Source organism: Ambystoma mexicanum, chromosome 1q (assembly GCF_040938575.1).
Source record: "Ambystoma mexicanum isolate Mex_15411 chromosome 1q, UKY_AmexF1_1, whole genome shotgun sequence".
NCBI lineage: Eukaryota > Metazoa > Chordata > Amphibia > Caudata > Ambystomatidae > Ambystoma > Ambystoma mexicanum.
The window spans coordinates 92,874,835-92,897,566 of record NC_090922.1 but is presented as its reverse complement, the minus strand read 5'-3'; the positions used below and the strand labels follow the sequence as shown (position 1 = coordinate 92,897,566).

Sequence of the window (22,732 nt, the reverse complement as noted above, 5' to 3'; positions counted from 1 at the left end):
CCCGTATCATCCCCTCGGGTGGACGGGGAGGAGGGCTGGACGGGGCGCGACGGTTGAAAAGGAGGTGGTGGATGGATCCTTCTTTTCTTGGTAGGGGGAACACCAGAAGGTCCCGGTTCTGGATCCCCCGACGGGAGAGGTTCCTCCGTCGGTAACGGTAGCCTCGTCCTTATCTCGGAGCATAAGGACTGTATGGCCAACAAAATGGCCGCCGAGTTGTCTTGCGGCGCTGGCAGAGGGGAATCCGACGGGCGAGCAGGGGCCCCGTCGGTATCCTCAACGATGTCGTCGTCGTCACCTGCGTCGGGGTCCATTCCGACGGGCTGGCCTTCTTCCACGCCTAGGCCGTGGCTTAAGACCTCGATCAGCTCCTCTTCTGAGGTTGAGGCCGAATCTACGACGACGCCCTGCCCCCCCTTCTTCTTCCCCACGGAGGGTTTCACGGGGGTCCTATCGATGGGCACAAAGGAAGACTCCCTCCGAGGAGGCAGGGAGATTCTGGGCCCTGAGGTCGCCACCACTGGTGCAGCCACCACAGGCTGAGCCAGGGCCGCCGCGACCGTTTCGATAGAGGGCTTGGTCGGATGGATCAAGGCCTTCACCACCTTAGGTGCGCTCACCGCCTTATCCTTGAGGGAGGGGGCACTGCCACGCTCCTCCTCTGCCTTAGAGCTCGACCGGGGCCTCTCCAGGAGCTTCGCCGGGTGCTCGGCCTTCCTCTTACCCGACCCAGAGCGTTGGCTCGTGGTTGATGGTGCCGGGGAGGGTGCGCCCTGCCTGGCGCCCGTAGAGCCCGACCGTTCGGCGCTCCCGGTGCCAGCGGACTCGCGGTGCTTGGCCTTATGTTGGGCCCCCGTCGCCGGGGCGCCCTCAAAGGTCTTAGAAGACCGCTCGGATTTCTTCTTCTCGCCAGACGGGCTCTTACCCTCCAGCCAGTTGGCGAGACGTTGATGGCGGTCCTTCATGGTCCGTTCCGACATGTTGCCGCAAAACGCACATTCCTTCTCCACGTGAGTCTTGTCCTCATGAAGGCAGTAAAGGCAGAAAGAGTGTTCGTCCTCCTTGAAGACGTTCTGCAGCTGGCATCCAGGGCAGACCCTGAACAGCTTTCCGGGCGTCGAGCTTCCCTTCTCCTGGGCCATCTCCGAGACCGGGCCTGAGAAGCTTCTGGAGTTCTCCGAAGTGTAGCTCGACGAAATCTTCACCCTTGAGGGGCGCAGACGAATCCGACACGGGTCCCCGTTGATCGGATGTAGGATCGGTGGAGCTTGAGGCTCTTTTGACCGAAAGAATCGAAGTTTTTGTGAAAAAAGCGCGAAAAATAGCACTAACGCTCGAGAGCAATAGCACGAGGATCCCAACACATGAACGTGCGGTAAAAATCTGAAGATGGCTGCCAGAGGCGGTGCTTAGGTAGAGGGCAGTCATTGGCTGTGGTCAGTATGACGCAGAGACCAGTGATTGGTTATTACTACGAAAGACAGATCAGAAACGAAACTGATACTGGTTTTTTCTTTACCGAGGATTCCCAGCCTGACGACGGGGAATATTCATGAGCATGTGAATCCATGCCAGACCCCATGCTGGAGAACTGCAGTTTACACACTTTGTGTGTTCCAATTTCGCACTCAATTAAAAAATACTGGTCTAAAGCCCCCCCCGCGCTTTAGAATGAGGCAAGATGCATTTAAAGCACTATGATAGGAGGGGGAAGGAGGACAGTGATAGGACCACCTCTCAATACAAAAGGACTAGTCCAATACAACCAAATATAGTCTATACACACAGTACAGCATAAGGCGCAAGCAGAATTGCCATTTTTGCATAGATATTAGTCACCACAGGTAGAAGGGAGGGCCTGCACATTAAGTTCTGCATTGCATACAATAGGCCCAAATTGCGAGACAAGAGAAATCCCTAGCCATGCCCAAGCTCCTATGAGAACACCCCACACACCCCAACCGCCACAACCGCTATTCATTATTCTAACAGTGTTGCAAATATGTTGGAGAGGAATGTGCCCTACAAGGCCGTGATCACAGACCGGCACCTGGTGTGTATGTTATCTCTCACTGGCCAAAGCATGACCCGGCCGACCAACGGGTGACCACAAGTTATAGTCCATATAATTGACAAAAACGTAAGACCTCTGAATTCCATGGCGCCAGGTGCCCTTTGACCACCAAACCCAAAGTAACAAGTCCTTAGATATTCAAAGAGGTCGGACAGGGCACATTGTTGAGGTGATAATCGTGTGATTTGTATTGCGAGGTGCTGAGAGGCATACATTATAGTTCAAAACGAGGGTGGAGACCTTGGAGCCAGATGGCATGGAAGGGAGTGAGTGAAATGTGTGTGGAGGTTAGAGTGCCCCAGAACCTCCTTTATGCCCGTCTTCAGGCCTGCCAAGTGCATAGTATGAGTGATAAAATAGTTGTGTCGTAGAAGTATAATTAATCTGTTTTCTGACCTGAGACATGAGAAGATGATCACCACAGCACCCACGTGATGGAAGACTGACGGACAGGGCTGGAAACAATGGCCTGACATCCCTTATGGGGAAGGCAGATCCGGTATAGAGAGAGACACACACACAGCCACGTGTGATTATACCCTATGTTTTGCATCACATATGATGTTTTGCTTTATAAGATTCTGCTTGTACTACTTTTTGGCAAAACGTTCTTAACAGCAGAGTTCTTTGCTGTTGCTCTCATCTGTGTGTGAGAGATTCAATACTTGTTATCTTTACAAGATCGACTTGGGCCTTTCTTCCCTAGAGGGTTGTATTCTCTCTGGTGTGGGATTTGCCTTCACATGTCCGGTCCACACTATACTTGTACAGGTCAAATTTTCAAACAAAAAGATCTATTTTTCACCATTCCGATGTGCACAATTCCCCTACAGTCACACTTTACCATTGCACAATAGTAAAGTCTGCTGATGTTACGTAGTTCCAGCAGTCTGCATCATTTTTATAAACTACCTTTTCACTGAGCAATCGCAGCACACTCACTTTGCCAAATCCCAGTTTGATAATACAAATAGGTTTCCAGTATGACAAATCCCTGGAGCAGATTTCAATTTACGTATGTTCCAATATATTCCCAATAGGATAATCCAAGTCTAATGCATTTGAAAATCCCATATGGGCCCCAAAATACTAAGGAGAGCAAACTGCAACTGGAAAGACACCCCTTGTACAACTCAAATTGAAAATATATCACCATTTCCCGCAGCACAAAATGGCAGAGGGTAATGAGCCTTGGGACTCCTACTACGACCAGGCTTATTGTTTGAGACTGTGCACACTGATCCACTCTTTGTTTCCCATAACACTCAAATGTGGGGGAGTCTTTCCACACCAAATACCTTCAAAAGTCTTTAAAAAAAATCTTGTAAGGTTAGAGGCTAAAATGTAGTGGCAAAAGCTAAAGGACCCCTGGCATCAAGAGTCCATCAAGAAGTCCACCCAGATAAATAATTTCCTGGTCTTATGATTGGTGATCTTTCTATTGTCTGAATATCAGACAGTGAAGCATGCAGCAATTTTCTAAATGAAAATCAACAAAGGAGAAAAATATTTTATAGCCCGGAGACCCATGGATAGTTAACAAATGTGGTCCTAAGACTGCCTTTGACGGTCGCCTTTTGTAGGCAATGTTAGGGCTGGAAGGTTCATGACGTTCAAATATTAGTTCACTCAAATAATTCTAGAAAAGATTAAATGCACTCTTTTGTGAACATCAAATGCCTTGTAAGAATAATCCTTGTTTTACAGTTAAAGTGAAATGTATATTGGCATCTAAAAATTAGATCTTGTATCATAAGTGTTGGCTAGTACAATGTCTGCCATTTGAAAAAATGTTATAAAAAGTAATGCATTTGAGTGTTTTATACCTGTATCGGAATCTTTCTGCTCTCCATTTGCACCAATAGTGAAAGGTAATTTCCTCTTAGTTGCCTTTTCTTTCACCTCTTTGCCACCATCATTTCGGTCCAACTTGGGAGTCTTGTTCAGGGAAACTTTCTCTTTATCCTGTGAAATTTAAAAGATGAATTGGAAAAGTCACTCACTGTAGTGACTACTGTACTCCTACAGCAGTGTCACCTGCACTCCCTACTTCTAAGAAATGCCATCCTACAGGACCAGTGTTTATTGTAGTACCGCAAACTTGAGAAAAAAATAATAAACAGGGTTGGGAAGAAAACCCGCCTCCAGGCCCTATCTTTACATACCCCCACCTACGGACAACACCTTCAGTCCTTTTCCAACCACTGAGCCAAGTCCCCGACCAAGCTAATGGCCTTATAGGGGGTGGAGGTCAGTAGCATCGAGGAAAATGGACTCTGGACTAGGAGTACATTAGTCACTACGGTATTAGGTCACATCCCCTTTCCTCCATACTTCAGTCAGATTAAAAGCATGCCCATGGGTGGAAGGAACCATTTCCATTTTAATTGAAGATTACTCAGGACGACTTGTCCCAACTTGGCGCCTTGCCCTAAACCTCATATTGACACAATATTGCTTGCAAAAAGCCAAGGGGAAGACCCCAAGTTGCAGCCTTAGCAATTGAGTGCCAGAGGAAAGATTTGTGAAAGGCAAATGAAGATGCCGTCACCTGCAAAAGGTGAGCAGGATTGCCTCGGGTTGAGGCAACTTCTGAGTAGCATAGCTCTCATGATACAGGGCCATATTAATCTGGGAGATGGCCGCTTTTGTTGCTGGAGAAACTTTGTTTCCAAACGTCACAAAAAGCAGAAAGGATTTTCTTAAGTCATTGGTTTCTGTCAGAATAGAATTTAATGGCCCTCCAGGATGCCCATAAAATTATATATTGACAGAACCATCAACTTAAGGAAATTCCTTCTGCTTTGTGTAACTTTTTTTGGGAAACAAAGGCTGTCAAACATGCATGCAAAAAGCATTCATGTGAAAATCGGTGCGCATTCATGTTAAAGGCATATGTGTATGTGAAATACAGGTTATGCACATGTGAGGTAGATTTCCATGTACACGTGGAAGTCTGCATTGCTTATTTAAGTGAAAGGCTGCTGTGCTTAAGTATGGGAAGTTGCAGTGATTGGGCATGTTTAAATATTTATGCACCTTCTTAAATTAATGAAAGCATGAATTTCTAAGATTACGGTACACAAGCTTTGCCAAATTTTACAGTCACGACCAAACGTGCAGAGAGCGTGCTACACATTTTTAATGTATGTGCATGCTATGGGGTTTGAACTCGAGACAATTTGTATGCAGGCATCCGACCTTGTATCCAATAGAGGAAGTTTGCCTTTGACTGAAAACAGGAGGCAGTATATGATTTGAGTGCCTCTGTGCAACAAGACATGACAGCTCACATATTCTACATATGTAATGAGATCACTCAAATGAATATACCAAAATCACATGACATGCAATCTTTGATAGGGGATCATGGTAAGTTACAATACAAGAAATTGTTATTGGTAAGCCAACAGACAAATAGCTTTGTGATGTGCAGTATATTAAGAATGGATTATGGACATTTATAATTTGGCAGATAATATACAGTGAAATAAAATTATTTGCCCAGGATAGCACTTTAGGCAATTTTGAAACAGTAATGTGAGAACAAAAGAAGATGATTGGGGTACAACCACTTGCAAGGACGCTGAGACACAAATAATAGTGAGGTCAGCCGCGTGGCTAGTGAACTGTGGATATCCCCAAAACCACAAGGCTATGACACAGTTTAAGAAAATCACTAGCACTTTGCGCTTAGCCACATGCCAATTGTAACCCAAGTTGTCAGTATAAGTACAAATCCAGCTAAACAGTTGCTATTCAAGAATCAGTATTAAATTCTCTCCGAAATCAGGGTAATCACAGCCTACGTGCATGCGAGTCGCCAGAGTGATTCCTTACAGGACACCTTTACCCTATTAGATGAACAAGTTCATTTCTTACCTGGTAACGTTCTTTCGATGGGATGTTCCTCTGACTTATTCCACTTCTATGACAGTAATCACCACAGCTGTGCTGCTCCGGAAAATGTTCGGTGTCTGCGTCCTGCGTCAATGACGTGAATAAGCCCCTTCGAGGGCGTCCTCCGACAGCCGACGTCACCGGATGTTATATGTAGGATGCACGACGCCCGTAGCCTCAGTTGTAGTTTTTTCCCAGAATGTGTGGCACCAATCTTCTGCCAGTATGACTACTGAAAGCCTTGCGGGAAAAGTAAGCTGCAATTGCATAAGAAATTCTGTAGAGGGTATGCTGGGAGGGTGCGATGTGGAATACGCTGGAGGAACATTCTATCGGAAGAATGTTACCAGGTAAGAAAGTAACTTGTTCTTCGAAGGGATTGTGTCCTCTGACGTATGCCACATCTATGACATAATCCAAAAGCAGTACCAACGTATAAAGGTGGGAAAAGAATTTATATAATTTATAATGCCCAATCAAATTGCAGAATAGAGGACCGCCTCACCAAAGGCTAAATCTTGCCCATGGATAGAATCCAGGGAGTAATGTCTTACAAAAGTATGGACAGAGGCCCATGTGGCTGCTTCCCAGATATTACGAATGGGAACACCCCTCTGCAGAGCAGTAGAGGCAGCCACACCCCTAGTAGAATGGGCCCGTAAGCCTACCGGAGGGTCCTTACCGGCCAGACGGTAGCATTCAGATTGGCAAGATGATCCAACGGGACAAGGTCTGCTAAGAAACCGCTTGCCCTAAACTCCTTCCAGCGTATCCAACAAAGAGCTGATCGTCCACTCTGACCCGGGACATGTGCAAGATGTAGAAACTTAAAGCTCTCCTAGGATCCAACCTATGGAGCCTCTCCTCTTCCTAACCAGGATGTGGAAGATGATAGAACGCCGGAAGAACTACCTTCTGGCTCAAATGAAATTCCGACACAACCTTCGGAAGAAAAGAAGGATGAACCTTAAGGACAACCCTGTCCTTATACAAAACAGTGAAGAGTGGTGTAAGGGCTCAAACGGAGCACCCAAGAGGAACTTTAAAACCAAATTCAAATCCCATCCCGGCACCTGGAAAGGTGAAGGTGGAAACACATGAGCCCTTTCAGAAACTGAGAAATCAAAAGGGATCTTAAAATAAGAACACTCCTCAGACGAGTGCTTAAATGTGGACAGCGCCGCCAGGTACCCCTTAATGGTACCCACTTGCAGGCCCTTGTGGGCTAACGAAAACAAAAAAGACAGAACCACAGGAATGGCACATGAAAAAGGATCCACATTCTGTACCCTGCACCAGTCGCAGAACTTTCTCCAACGGCAACAGTACAGGGACTTTACTGCGGGCCGTCTGGCCGAGAGCAACACCTCCATCATGTCTTCAGGGAGGTCCCAATCCTTTTACCTCAACCTTTCAGATACCAAGCATGAAGGCTGAAAGACTACCTCTGGATGGAGAACCCGACCCCCCCTCCTGTGAGAGCAGATCGTCTCGGTAAGGAAGACGGCATGGAGGGCAGATGGATATGTCGAGAAGGTCCGGGTACCACGCTCTCCTAGCCCATGCCGGAGCAATGAGGATCATTTGAGAACCAAACCTCCATAACCTCTGCAACACTTGCGGAATGACGGGGACTGGAGGAAGCGCGTACAGCAGTGGGAAGGACCACTCCACTACGAACGTGGCCCCTAAGGCTCCTCTTGGAGGAATTTCCCGCGGCCAGAACCTTTCGGACTTCCGGCTGACACTGGTGGAAAAGAGATCCACTTGTGGGGTCCCCCAAAGAGCGAAGATCTCCAAGAGAATTTCCTGAGCCAGCTCCCACGTGAGAGACCGTGCTCTGCCTGCTCAGAGCGTCCACCGCCTCGTTTTCGTCTCCGGCCAGATGCACTGCCGAGATCGAAATTTCCTTCCTGCCGGATAGCCCAGAACCAGAGCTGCATGGCCTCTCTGCACAGTGGGAGAGACCCTGCCCCCCCGTACCCCTTTTTGTTGAGGTAGTGCATGGCGACTGTATTGTCCGTCAGAATCAGGACATTCTTCCCTCGCACAGACGGCAGAAAAGCCTTCAAGGCTAGCCGGACGGCCCTCAGCTCCAACAGATTGATATGGAGTCGGGACTCCAAAGGAGACCAACGACCGCTGACTGTCAAATTCGTTGACATGAGCACCCCATCCCGTGAGGGATGCGTCCATCACGATCGTTACCTCCGGCCAGGGTGGCCAAAATGGAGCCCCCTTCATCAGACTGCCTTTGACGGCCCATCACAGAAGATCCTGGGTGACCGAGAAGGGGATCTGACATCCTGCCGGAGGACTGCGACCACTGTATCTAGAGAGCCCATTGCAGAGATCTCATCCGCAACCTGGCCTCTGGCACCAGTAGAATGCAGGATGCCATGAGGCCGAGCAACCTCAAGAACTCTAACGCCGGGACACTCTGAGCATGTTGAAATTTGTGCACCATCTGCAAAATGTGATGAGCCCTCACCTGGGGAGGCAAACACAGCCCCAGGGATGTGTCGAGCACTGCTCCGATGTACTGGAGACGCTGCGTTGGTGTCAAATGGGACTTCTTTAAATTGAGGGAGAAGCCCAACCTGTGAAGGGAGTGGCAGGTGACTGACAGATGATCCAGGACTTGCTCAGGAGAGCGCCCCCTGATCAACCAATCGCTCAGGTAGGGGTAGACGTGAATCCCCCCATTTCCCGAGATACGCTGCCACCACCACCATTAACTTGGTGAAAACCCTCGGGCGGAGGTAAATCCGAACGGCAGGACCTGAAACTGAAAGTGTGAGTCGCCAACCGCAAACCTCAGGTACTTCTTGTGCTTGGGATGAATCAGCACATGAAAGTAAACATCCTTGAGGTCGACAGACACCAACCAGTCCTGAAGGGCCTGGAGGACTTGAGAGTAACCATCTTGAACTTGTCCTTCCAGAGGAGCTTGTTCAAACCACGCAAGTCCATGATGGGTCTCAATCCCCCGTCTTTTTTCGGGATAAAAAAATATGGGGAATACCATCCCTTGTTCCTCTCCGCTACAGGCACCAGTTCTATGGCGCCTTTCTCCAGCAGGGATTTGATTTCCTGCGCAAGGAGCGGATCCAGACTCTTCAAAGAGGGCTTCCCCAGTGGATTGTCGTGAGGCCTCTGCCGGAAAGGAAGACCGTAGCAGTGGGCCATGATCTCCAGAACCCACACATCTGAAATAATGGCATACCATTCCACAAGATGCTGCGCCAGCCTTCTCCCAACCGACGAACCATGGGACATGGCCTCATGACAGAGCTGAGCTACGGCAGTGTCTGAGGGCAAAGATGCAAAAGCCCCAGTGTCTTTGGCACCTAGAGTACCTTTTTTCCCACCTCTGGTACTCCTACGTTGGCCCCTTTGACTGTCAGCTCCCCACGATCTACCAAAGGAAGAGTAGTATCGAAAGGAACCTCCCCTCCATTGCTGTCCCCTAGGAGGAAAAGGCGGAGGTTGACATACTGCAGCGCTCAACGACTTCGCTGCAGCTTTGGCGGTCGGCAACCTCTCAAGGCTCTCGTCAGCCTTGCTGCCAAAAAGATGGACACCATCAAAGGGCATGTTGAAAAGCCGGGACTGTACATCAGGAGCAAACCCCGACTTCCGCAACCACGCAAACCTGCGCATCACAGTGCTCGCCGCCATGGACCGGCTGACACGGTCTGACATGTCCAGACCCAACTGAACGGATTCACACATGGCATCCTTGCCATCCTGAACGAGGGCAAGAAAACGATCCTGTTCCTCCCCTTCGGGAATATGTTCAGCCGCCAAAGATACACAATTCCACAGATGGTGTGTGAATCTCGCAAGGGCACAAACCGAGTTGGCTGCCTTTAAAGCCATACCCCCAGAAGAAAATACCTTCTTCGCCTAACCGTCAAAGCGTTCGTCGTCCCTATCAGGAGGGATTGTAGGGTACACCGCCTGCTTTGCTAGGGCCGTAGCCACCTGAACCACCAAACTCTCCGGAGTGGGGTGCGTGGACAAGTAGCAGGGGTCACCACTGGCTGGATGGTATTTTTTCGGCAACGACTTATTTACTGCCGGGAGACTCCCTGGAGCAGTCCAAGCCGATGCCACCCTCTTTGTAAGGCCATATGAAATGGCAACACCGGGTCAGTGGGTGGACCTTGGTCAAGAATATCCGTCAGGTCATCCTGCAAAAAATCCACAGGTGGAGCAGACCACCCCAAGTACTCTGTCACCCTCGACATGAGATGCCTGTACGAAGACTCAGCGAGTACCAGGATCAGGCCTGCCGTACTCAACCTCCGGGGAGGTGTCCAGACCACTGGCGTCATGCAAGGATTGACGCAGGTCTTCCATCTGGCTATGACCAGACAACAGTTCGTCAGGAACCTCATGAGGAGCAAACACCTCAACATCTGACCCTTCATCCACCTATGAGATATAATCCAAAGGCTGGAATAAATCCCTGGATTAGGGCACAGAAAAAGGCTGAAACAAAGGCCTCACTGATTTACTCAGGTCCTTCCTTGGAGTTTCCACTGTCCTCCGGGGTACCTCTGGTAAAGCCTCCACAAATGGCGTTGACTGAATCTGTCGAGCGAGGTGCTGATGCCGTCGACAACGGCTTCGAGGCCGGAGCCACAAGCGTGTCCTTTGACAGCCTCGGCACCGATAGCTTCCTCTGAGCCGGAGCCTCAAGAGAGTCCCTCGACGGACATGGCGCCGATGGCATCAATGCCTTCTTAGAAGACCTCACAGGCGCCAACAGTCTCGAGGGCGTCGAGGACCAGGACCGGGCATGGCTAGAGCAATCCACCTTGTCCAATCGGGACCTCAACAGCTCCGTATGATCGCGCTGACTGCCTGAGCCCGAAGGCATGCGAGCGGTGGCCCAAGCGCGTTCCTTGCCAGCGTCTCTCAAAAGTGCGGACGGAATGGAGCCCTGCGATTCAAAAACTGCCATCATCTCCTTACAAAATGCGTCACATTCCGCCGCAGATGGCTGGTAGCTTGTCCCAACAAGCATTCGTCTGGCGGAGTCCTCGGACGAGGAAGGCGACCGGTGGCTGCGCTTCCGCAAGTACCTAGAAGAGGCAAAGGAATGGCGGGAACCACACCGGGACCGAGACCCCCCCCTGGAATTACGCCAACGCGGAGAGTCCCCTTGAATCGTCGGTCGAAAGCCCCGCGGATTTTGACTTACGGGTTTGGAAACCCTACCTACAGATAGCTTCTTCTGCTCCAGCAATGCCTTCAACGTCAAAGACTGGCATTCGTCACAGTCATCGGTAGCGTGGTTCTCTCCGAGGCACCACAGGCAGACACTGTGCGGGTCTGTAAGCGACATCTTGGAACCGCAGCCGCGGCACTTCTTGAAGCCTGGCCTCGGGGTAGAATACGACGAAGACCTAATTCTCACAAGAAACCAAGATAGTAGAAAAAACGAGGCACGCCGAGATTCCGAAGAGAACACGTTCGTGGAAAACACAGAACTGAGGCTACGAGCGTTGTGCGTCCTACATATAACATCCAGTGACGTCGGCCGTCGGAGGAGGTCCTCGAAGGGGCATATCGACGTCATCAACGCAGGACGCAGCAAAATTACCCAAACAGCACAGCTGTGGTGATTACTGTCAGATGTGGAATACGTCGGAGGACACAATCCCTTCGAAAAAACCTTATGGTTAATGGAAAAATAATTTCGAAGCAAATAGACCATTCAAATAATTCACTGGCAATCAGCCATTAAGACTTTAGCAAGCAGGACAACACCCCATGTCAATACTTGCAATGAACTCTATACTGGTCGCATTTGGACTACACTGGACACCGGGTCCGACAACACAGCAATACTAGCCTGGACAAAGACAGAATGTCAAAACATGTGTGGCCTGTAAGACTATCCTCATTTCAGATAGAATATAATACTGATTCCTGAATGTTAATTCAACTATTGAGCTGTACTTATACTAATTCTGACAACTTAGGTTACAATTGGCATATGGCTAAGTGCAAAGTGCTTGTAACATTCTTATATGATATGATGTATGATAGTTTATTTATATAGCGCCTATAAACAATGTGTTTCATAGTGCTTAATGGGAGGGAACAAGTGAAAATACAATGACATTCTTACAGGCCATGAACAGTAAGGATGTGAAATTAACTATCGTACTCGGCCTGACGACATTTCAGATAGTGCAAGAGCCAAGACACAGTTAAGGAAGGGAGGGGGAAGAGTGGGAATGAAATGGAAACAGACAGGCGACTACCATACTAGGCCTGACAAGATTTGTGGTAGAGCTGGAGAAAAATGAGAGGCGAGGAAGAGGGGTGCAGAAAGGTAGGGGAGGAACAAAACAAGCATTTATCATACTAGGCCTGGTGACATTTCAGATAGTACTGGGGGGGCTGGGGAGGGACAGTAAAGGGCAGGGGGAGGAGACAGATGAGGTTGCTATCATACTAGCTCCGGTCCAGGGAAAACTCAGAGTATGTGCATAGAAGAAAGTAATGAGAGGAGATAGGAAAAGGGAGAAGGCAAAGGAGGAGAGAGCAGAGTTAGCAGTAAAAAAACAGCGGAGAAGCAAGATGGGAGTGTGAATACAATTGCAGAAGTCAGTAGTAACAATGTTGCAGGCCAGGATACAAGATGAAGATTGGAACAGCATGATTCAGGACCACCAGGAGTACAAGATTAAAAGGAAGTCCAGCATGAGAGTTGAGAAAGGGTGACGCAGAAAAGTCAAATCCAGCATTGGCCACAAGACGGTGATGGTGAAACCAGAATGCATCAGGACAGACTCCTGCAGAAGTAGGCTTGAGTGGGGGGAGAGGGAGGAGCAGGGTAGAAGAATCAAGCAAAACAGCAAACACCTTTGTGCGAGAATGGTGGGCACACAAGGGAACATCACGGGGGGATCAGAGGGGGTGGGGATGGCCTGTGGGGACAGTGGGAGTAACATGTTGGTGCATGCTTACCTGCTGTCTGAGCAGGGGGTCGGGTTATGGGTCCTCCAGGTCCAAAGAGGAATTGCCCTTTTCTTCGTCAGCCCTTCGCTTAGGATGCCTGGGCGAGAGACGCCCTTGATCTAATAGTTAAGAGCAGGAAGGAAGAGGTAGGGCTAAGAAGGAGGGTGGGGTTTAGGCGAGTTGACCTAGATCAACTTGCACCTGCTCCCCATCTGCAAAGGAAAAGAGGGTGGAGGGCTCCTTAAGTAGGGAAAAAGAGCAGCAGGAAGGCACCAGGTGGGCAGGGCTTAGGCCTGGTGACCTAGATCCACTTGCACCTGCTCCCCATCTGCAGTGATTTGAGACCCGTCTGCATCACAGCCACTTAATCACATATCGTCCTAGCTCTAGGTGTTAGAAAAAGGTGCTCTGTTTTCAAAAATACTTTTGTAGAGCGGACTTAAACATACAAGAAATCATAATAAACCAAATGTTAAACACAAAGCGTGTGGTTGAAGCATTCTTTTCCTATTCTTGGAGGGGAAAAAACAAGGTAATGAGGGGCAAAAAAACATCCTGAGTTTTGGAAATGTACTGTCAAGACTTAGCCACACAACAAAAGGTAATGTATGATAAGGTCACCTTGTAGTCATTTAAAAAATTATGTGGCTTGCTTTTACATACTAGGTGAATGGAAAGTAAACTGTGCTTAAACAATGATTACTTCAATGAACCATCAGTAATAAGGAGGTTCCATTTATATTTTCTGCCAAATGGCATTGTGTGTGCAGTATTTTTGAGGCCCTACGAGTCTAGAATGCTATGCTGAATTTGGCAGGGTAACTTTGTTCAGTATTTAAATACAGAGAGAAACCAGGACCAGTGTATAAGACATGCATATCCAGGTTTAAATTAACAAGCAAGACATATCTGAGCCTGTCCAACATTTTTTACTGCAGAGTCCACATCTGAAGACCATACATACAAATACATCAAATTCTATATTCATATATTTAAAATAAAAGCTTAATTAAACACACTCACAACAAAGGTTAAAACCAAATAATTCGATCAGAACAGAAAAAAACTGTCCGGCACATGGAATTCTATACTTGTAAAAAAAACATCCTCAAGAAGTATTACTCTATACATCAGTATTCGTGAGATTCATACAATAGTTATGACTAAGTAGAACTGGTAATTTCAAATACATCCAATGCTATATATAGCAATAAATATATATATATATATTCAATTAAAAAACTGTTAATAAAGGGACGTTATGGTTAAGTTGTACTAATAAAAACCTATGAAATTCACTGAAAATGGTTCCAAGTAAAACCGAAAAACCCCTGAAATTCGCCAGTTATGTTAAGTTAAGGAACTAAAACTCGCGCCACCGCCGTGCACTGCTAAGACTAACAACCAGGACATCAAAGATGACATCACAAACGTCATTGATTGCGAGTTATGGTTGCTTAGCTTACCATAACTGGCAAATTTCAGGGGTTTTCTGGTTTTACTTGGAACCGTAACGTCCCTTTAGCAAAGTTTTTTCATTGAATTTCATAGGTTACCAGTGCATGCTATTTTCCTACAACTTACTAAGATACTTACCCAATATAGCAATATTTGTGTCCAATTTCCAAATGTTCACCTTAAAACTCTGCCATTTCACACCATCTGGACTAATTTTTAACACTCCTATACACTTCCTGCAACTTTTTCAACTAGTTTTGCATACGTAGACGTCTACGAACATCTGACTTCGGAGCCGACCTTCCGGACAGTGCCACATGACCATACGCTGTCTGACAACCCGTCCGCACTTCACCATAAGATCTCTGCTTGGCGGACAGTTCGGAACTGCATTTTCTACTAATCTAGGAACTTCCAGCTTCAAAATTTCCCTTGCACAGCTCCAACACCTATGCCTACTCATTATCCATTAACAATCTAGTACATAGTACATACTTGTAGCAAAACTGCTATTTAACGTAAATTGGCATCAGCTAATGCCATCCTTCCTCCCCAAGAGCCACCACCACTCCTGTAATGAAGGGGCATGAGAAACTGTGCCCCCTAACTTAGAAATAACACGCTCAACTTTTTCCCTTGTCCACCTACCCCTCCATATTAGTGTTTGGTTGCTCTTCCCTCATTTCCCTCCCCACCTTTCGTTCTCAGCTCTCCTGCCAAAAAAAATACATCTAAAAACAACAAACGACAAATTCCTTTAGGAACCACCTTTCACAGTTAAAAAATAGAACTAAAAAAATGTATAGCCTCCATCTACTTTATATTTCTCAGTAAAGTACAACATTTTCCAACATTTCCATTTGCATTTTGTGTTATGCTAATGGGAATATTGTGGCGTTCATCCTCTGTTCCAGGGACTGGAATGGTGGATACCGGCCCAGCAGCCCAAGTTATCAGCCCAAGCGAAGCGAGGGTGGATAACAAGGTCTCTGGACCATTATCCCCCCATTCCAGCCCCTGAAATGGGGGATGAAGGCCATTAGCACCCTAGGTTCCCAAAGTGGGAACCCGGGGAACACTGGGACGCCTGAGGCGTCCCGGTGTAAGAAGGAAAATCCTTTTCCAGGATGGCCACCATGGAAAGCAAAGGTGAGGGTTCCATACAAGGGCCCTCTTTGCTTTCCATAGCAGCCTGCAGAAGGCAAAAAGAGAACCCTATGACCATATTACCACAAGCACATTTTTCTTCCCTTTCAAATCTATCCTAATTTCGAATAACTACCACAAAGTCAGACCCAGGTGGACATGCCCACTTTAATCCTATGTTTTGTCCGTTATGGGTTAGTTTTGGAATCAATATATGGTCTTAAGGGCTGGTACTGCTGGTGACGTGTTGTATTTTTTTTTAATCCAATGGTTTACAGTTTACATAAACTTTTACCATAGTACATCATATCATACAAGGGAAAACAGTCATTACATTCATTCTTGCTCTACTTTGGCCAGAACAACCTCCAAGGATTTAACTAGTGCAAAAGATCACTTTGATCTTTCTCCTGGATAAAGAGCATCCCACCAAGCTTCAGCATCGAGATCAAACAGAGTCTTTAGATGTTTGCTGAAATACAAAGTCCTCAGCAATCTGAATTTTGGGCAGTATAGGACTAAACGTTTAAGGGTCACAGTCTACAATTTGTGAATGACAGCTTAGTCCATACCTGTAGAGAGTGGTATTTTTGAGGAGAATATTTAGTTGATATCTCAGAAGCAGCAGGCAATTATTCACACTTGCAAACTTCGTCAAGTATGCTGGAGTTCGATTTTAGGTTCCTAATATGATCCTTGGTGCCATATGTATCTTGGATAGAGATCTATTTGTTTCCGTCTCCTCCCCAATCTTGAGTTCAAACTTTTTTTTTTTTTTTTTTTTTTTTTTTTTTTTTTTCTTTTAAACAAGACGGTGGAAGGTGGGTTGGTTATCAAGGTCTATTTCGAGGTACCAAGATCAGCTAGAATCTGCAGACATATTTGGGACCATGTCTGTAGAAGCCAATCCGTGTAGTTTACAAAATTGGTTGACAAAATGGAGAATTGTGGAAGGCAGGAAAAGCAGATTTTATTAAAGAGTTGGAGTGTGTTCCATTTCACACCTGCATACAGCGATAGGAGGCCAATCTCATGGCGAATAACCGCTACAGGAATCGAATTCGGCAGTTGTAACACTGAGCACCAAAAGTGTCCTTCCAGTTGATCCCATTCAATGGCAGGAAGGCTAAGGCAGGCTTCTGCATCGTTTGTCAACGTAGGAACAGCTTTCTGGTTGCAGAAATGAATAATCGACTTAAGTGAACATTTCCCATATATTTGTGACCTATCAACTTCGCTTGGGCCGATAAATGAATGACTTTTAATAAGATGTTCGTGCCATGGAGTGTCTTTTGCCTTCGTGCTGATTATTTTGCCCAAATATTTTATCGAAGGTACTAGTTTCAAACGATGATTTTTCAGGTAGCAAGTTAAGTCTTTATTATTCTGGGTACTTTTAGTCTCAAGAATCATGACTTCTGATTTATTTGAGTTTATACGCAGGCCATTTCGTTCTAAGTATTTTTGAACAGTTGTTCGCTTTTGTTGTAGGCCTCGCAGTGCTCTGTCCAATATCAAATCATCGGCATAAAACATCCAATCGTTTTTGGTGAGCAGGAAGGTGTCAGGTCCATAATATGCCAAATGTCTGAGGAAAAAAAAGAAATAAACAATGAAAGCCGCAAGAGGGCAGCCTTGCTTCAGACCAGCTGTAGTTCGGATAGGTTTGGAAAGAAGGCCTTGTTGGTTTAATTGAATGTACAAAGTAGTATCAGTGTATAAAGCTTTAGTAGCGTTTATGAGCTGGGGAGGGCATCCAGCTATTGTCATTTTTAGCCATAAACGTCCTCGTTTGACTGTGTCAAAAGCGCTTTCAAGATCAATGCAAGCCATGTAGATGGTAAGGTCATCTCGCAAGGTTTTTAGCTTCAGTAGGTTCAGCAGGAATATATTCAAGCTACAACCCACGCCTTTAATGAAGCCGGTTTGCCTATCAACGTGTTGTAATAAGAATGCTGAAAAACTTACAAGGTCTTTTCTATTTTTCCAATTTTTCTTTGTTTTATTTATCCAATTCCTAAAAATCCTCCCCTACAACCCTCCTATCATCTCTCATAAATATAATGTACACTGATGTTTTAACTAAGAAAAATATGTAATTTTGAGATAATGAATGCCCTGATTTGAGAAAGGCACCAGGGTGCCAAAACACGTGTCATCTGTATGGGCATTTTTCCAATACGATTGGTACAGCATAATGAAACTGAACCAGTTTCTGATTTGAAAATCTAAGTGTGGTGTAGTCTTTTGTGAGAAACAAACTCTGTTCCAAGCAGAGGATGGGTTTCTTTTTTCCTCTAATCATCTCACAAGCGTGACATAACCAAAAGGATCCTAGGAACAAGTTGCAGGGCATAGCAAGTTAACAAAGAAACCCATTTACGTGAATATTGTTAAACATGTTTCAGTTCATTGAAAAGAAATTATAAGGAGCATATTTCAATGTGAGGGACTATCTCACAGGTGAAGCAAGTAAAAAGGCAATGTTTAAACCACTTCAAATATATGTGGCTATCTGCAAGTAATTGTTTTAACAAAATATTTTTTTTCAGTGTGCTATAGTGTATTAAACTTTTCACATACAAACTATCATAAAAAGTTACATCAATAAAAGTTAAAAAATGCAGACATTACACATGCATCTCAAATAAAATAAGAGCTGATAGCCATGACAAAGTTCCAGACAGCATTCTAATGGCACATTCCCATCATGTTAAAATTTAAAAGATGTTTACAATTTCCCTCAAAAATATAGTGAGAAAAACAATGCAAGCATGGCTATTCCCACTCAAACTCTTCCCATAGAAAATCTGCCGTTAGATTTACCATCAGTCACGCTGAGTGTAGTGCACCTGCCATCAGATCTAAAAGACACCCATTCACACAGAAGACTCCTTACTGACTTCAATCCCCCCCCTCTCCACATAAACATTCCCTATTTACTCTTGATACTTGGTGCCATGCCCCCTCAATTTCCTTTGTTCTAGCAGTATTACATTTCAATTTTATGTAGTCCCACACAAAGTAGTTACCCACAAATTGTTGGATCTAGGTGCGAGTACCATTTCTTTCCTGGATGTAGGCAACAAACTCTGCGGTGGTGTTTTTTGCTAAAGTTAAAAAAGGACTGTTCTTGCCCATAGCTAAATAGAATGGCTTTCATGGTTTTCTTAAAGCTATGGAGGGGATAGTCAAGTAAGTTCCCCGGGGCCAATGTTAACCATTTGCTTGCCGTGAAACAAAGTTCTACAAGACTACTAGATGGCATCAAAATGGATCTAGACTTGTAGAGGATCAGGCCCTGAAGGAAACCTACAGGGGCGTTAGCTTCCAAAGTACGGTTAAAGAACCAAGATATATTCTATACTGGATAGGTATCACATACACCAATAGTACCATTAAAATTGCTCTACGTGGGGGAAGACGTAAAAGTCTCTTCAACATAAGTCTTTCCAGTTTACATGTGTTCTAAATTTTATAATGCCCTTATTTCAGCACCATAAAGTACGCGGGAAACAAATTTGGCATGGTACAACTGAACTGAGCCAGACTAGTAACCCCCGCCCTTCTGGGCAAAGAAGCAGATTCCATCCAAGGTTGCATTGAACCTCAATCTGAATTGGTCAAGATGGCTAGCACCACTTAATTTGCAATCATGATGCATGCCCAAATACCTGTATGAGGGCACCACTTCTAGCATAAACCCTACTATCTCCTGGCTCAATTTTTTGATCTCCCTTCTCAGGCTGCTGAAAACCACCATTTTAGTTTGAGGTATTTATAACAAGCAAGTTGACGTCAGCATAGACTCAATGTATTCAGAGAGGATTTCTGACCTCCAGGGGTAAGATCCAGAATAGCAAGGTCATATGTGTATCCCAACCAGTGAATCTGAGTGGAACCTAGTTTGGGAGGAATAGCAGCAGAAGTATTTAGAGCTGCACCCAAGTCAGAAAGATAAAAGTTAAAGATGGGGGCTAACGTACAAATTTGTTTGAGACTTGTGTGTTGGTATCCAAGAAGTGGTCTTACCATGCTGATCTAATCTGATCTTGACACTGGTATGTGAATATAACAGAACAATAATCATTTAAAGACCAGGGGAATATTCTGACTAGACAACTTTCTCCACAGCCAATTACGGTCCACAGTATCTAACGCAGCACTAAAGTCAATGTATGCCAAAGACGAACAAGTTACTTCTTACCTTGTAACGTTCTTTCGACGGGATGTTCCTCCGACGTATTCCTCATCTTAGATATCTCCTTCCAGCTCTGCTGGCCTCGGAAAATGTTTTCTCTAGAGGGCGCTGCGCGTCGACGTCCTCCGAGTCGATGTCCTTCGACAGCCGCCGTATCGACGTCATCCTGCCTATAAAGGCCGCGCGCAGCGTCCGTTGCTCAGTTCCGTTTTGTAGCCCACAATAATACTTTCTGAACTAATCACCCTGAAGGAGCGTAAGCTGCAACAACAAGGGAAGTAGAACTGCGGGGATGGATGGGAGGGTCGATGAGGAATACGTCGGAGGAACATCCCGTCGAAAGAACGTTACAAGGTAAGAAGTAACTTGTTCTTCGAAGGGATTGTGTCCTCCGACGTATTCCTCATCTTAGATAGGCTCGCATAGCAGTATTCTATTATCGGAGGAGGGAGTACTGACTTCACGCTGTCTTCTATTGATGAATAGAATGCAGTACAGCCCTTCCAAACCTAGTCTCTTGACTGGAGGAGGAATCCAGATTGTAAAAACGTGTAAAGGTATGGACAGACGACCATGTAGCGGCCGCACATATGTCTTTAACCGGCACGCCTCTTTTGAGGGCCGATGAAGCTGCAATACCTCTGGTCGAGTGAGCCCTAAGGTTTTGAGGGGGCTCCTTCCCTGCCAGTTTATAACATTCCAGAATGGCTAGAATGATCCATCTGGAAATGGTCTGCTTAGTTATTGGTAACCCTAGCTTGTGACCTGTGTAACCTACACACAGCTGGTCTGCCTGTCTTATCCTGGCTAGTCTACTAATGTAAAAACTTAAAGCCCTCCTAGGGTCTAGCCTGTGTAACCGCTCTTCCTCTTTCCGCGGGTGAGGAGGAGGATAGAAAGATGGTAGGGTAATCTTCTGAGTGATATGGAATTCAGAAACCACCTTTGGGAGGAAATTAGGCTTCACTTGCAGGACAACTTTGTCTTTGTGAAATATTGTGTGAGGCGGTTTACACGAAAGAGCTTGTAATTCGCTCACCCTTCTAGCAGATGTAAGTGCTATTAATAAAACAGTTTTAAGGGTAAGGAATCTTAACGAACAAGAATGGAGAGGTTCGAAAGGTGTACCCATCAGGAAAGTTAGTACTAAGTTTAAATCTCATAGGGGAACTTGGAATGGTCTTGGGGGATAAACATTGGTTAACCCCTTTAGAAACTGTATTACCAAGGGTAATTTGAAATAGGATGGTTCTTCCGCAGTACGCTTAAAGATGGATAGCGCTGCGAGATAGCCCTTAATGGTGCCAACTTGAAGGCCTGAATTTGCCAAATATAGTAGGAAGGACAAAACCATTGGTGTACCACATGAAAAAGGGTTAATATTCTGTTCTCTACACCAGCTGCAAAATCTGTTCCAACGGCAGCGGTATAAAGACTTTGTTGCTGGCCTCCTTGCCGAAAGCAACACCTCCATATCATCATCAGGGAGGTCCCAATCCTTGTACCTCAGCCTTTCAGAAGCCAAGCGTGAAGGTTGAGGGTTTTGATGTCTGGATGGAGAACCTGACCTCCCCCTTCTGTGAGAGTAGGTTCTCTCTGAGTGGAAGTCGAATTGGAGGGCAGATGGACAAGTCTAGAAGGTCCGGGTACCACGTTCTCCTGGCCCAATCCGGGGCAATTAGGATCATGGTTCGCCGGAATCTTCTCAACCTCCTGATCATTTGAGGAATGACAGGGACCAGTGGGAACGCGTACAGAAGAGAAACTCCCAGTCCACTATGAACGAGTCTCCCAGAGCTCCTCTCGGGGGAAATTCCCTTGAGCAGAACAGGTCGCATTTCCTGTTTAGGCTGGTGCCGAACAGATCTACCTGAGGGGTTCCCCAAAGGGCGAATATCTCTTGAAGGACTTCCTGAGCTAGCTCCCACTCGTGGGAGACTGTGTTCTGCCTGCTCAGAGCGTCCGCTGTCAAGTTCTTCTCTCCGGCTAGGTGAACTGCCGATAGAGAGATTCCTTCTTGGATTGCCCAAAACCAGAGCTGCATCGCCTCCCTGCACAGGGGTAGTGATCCTACGCCTCCTCTTTTGTTGAGGTAATGCATGGCCACCGTGTTGTCCGTCATTATCAGGACGTTCTTCCCTTGTACAGCTGGCAGGTACGCCTTCAGCGCAAGTCTGAAGGCTCTCAGCTCTAACAGGTTGATGTGTAGTCTGGACTCCGATGGAGACCAACGACCGCTGATGGTCAAGTCGTTGGCGTGGGCACCCCACCCCGTGAGTGAGGCATCCGTGACTACTGTTATCTCCGGCCAGGGTTGCCAAAACTGTTCTCCTTTCAGAATGTTCTCCTGACAGGCCCACCACTGAAGGTCTCGAGCCACCCTGCCGGGAACCTGAAGAAGATCTGTCATTCTCCCTGAGAATTGTGACCACTGAGTCCTCAGTGCCCACTGGAGGGATCTCATTCTCAGGCGAGCCTCTGGCACTAGGAAAAGGCAGGATGCCATGAGGCCTAGCAACCTCAAAAAGTCGAAGGCTGGGAGACGTTGGGCATGCTGGAACTTGGTAACCATCTGTAGAATATCTTGAGCCCTCACCTCTGGTGGCGAGGCTTTTCCCAGGGAAGTATCCAGGATCGCTCCTATGAACTGGAGTCTCTGCGATGGTATCATTTGTGACTTCTTTAAATTGAGGGAGAAGCCCAGTCTGTGAAGGAAGTGGCACACGTGATTTAGCTCGATCTGAGCTTGTTCCGGAGAAACAGCCCTGATCAACCAATCGTCCAGGTAGGGGTAGACGTGAATCCCTTCCCTCCTTAGACTTGCAGACACTACCGACATTAACTTGGTGAAGACCCTCTGGGCGGAGGTCAGACCAAATGGCAGCACTCGAAATTGATAGTGAGAGTTGCCAATTGCGAACCTGGATAGGCACATGGAAATAAGCGTCCTGAAGGTCCAGAGATACCAACCA

The 22,732-nt window shown here is 46.4% G+C and overlaps 1 protein-coding gene across 7 annotated transcripts in view; it reads right to left on the bottom strand.

The window, feature by feature from the left end:
* Positions 1 to 22,732, bottom strand: part of ANKRD11 (ankyrin repeat domain containing 11) — a 1,995,649-nt gene that overhangs the window by 1,054,718 nt on the left and 918,199 nt on the right. For all 7 annotated transcript variants that reach the window (XM_069635589.1, XM_069635598.1, XM_069635590.1 and 4 more), the window contains one exon: positions 3,901 to 4,039. In XM_069635589.1, the coding sequence (XP_069491690.1) occupies positions 3,901 to 4,039 (139 nt within the window). The remainder of the gene's footprint in view (positions 1 to 3,900; positions 4,040 to 22,732) is intronic.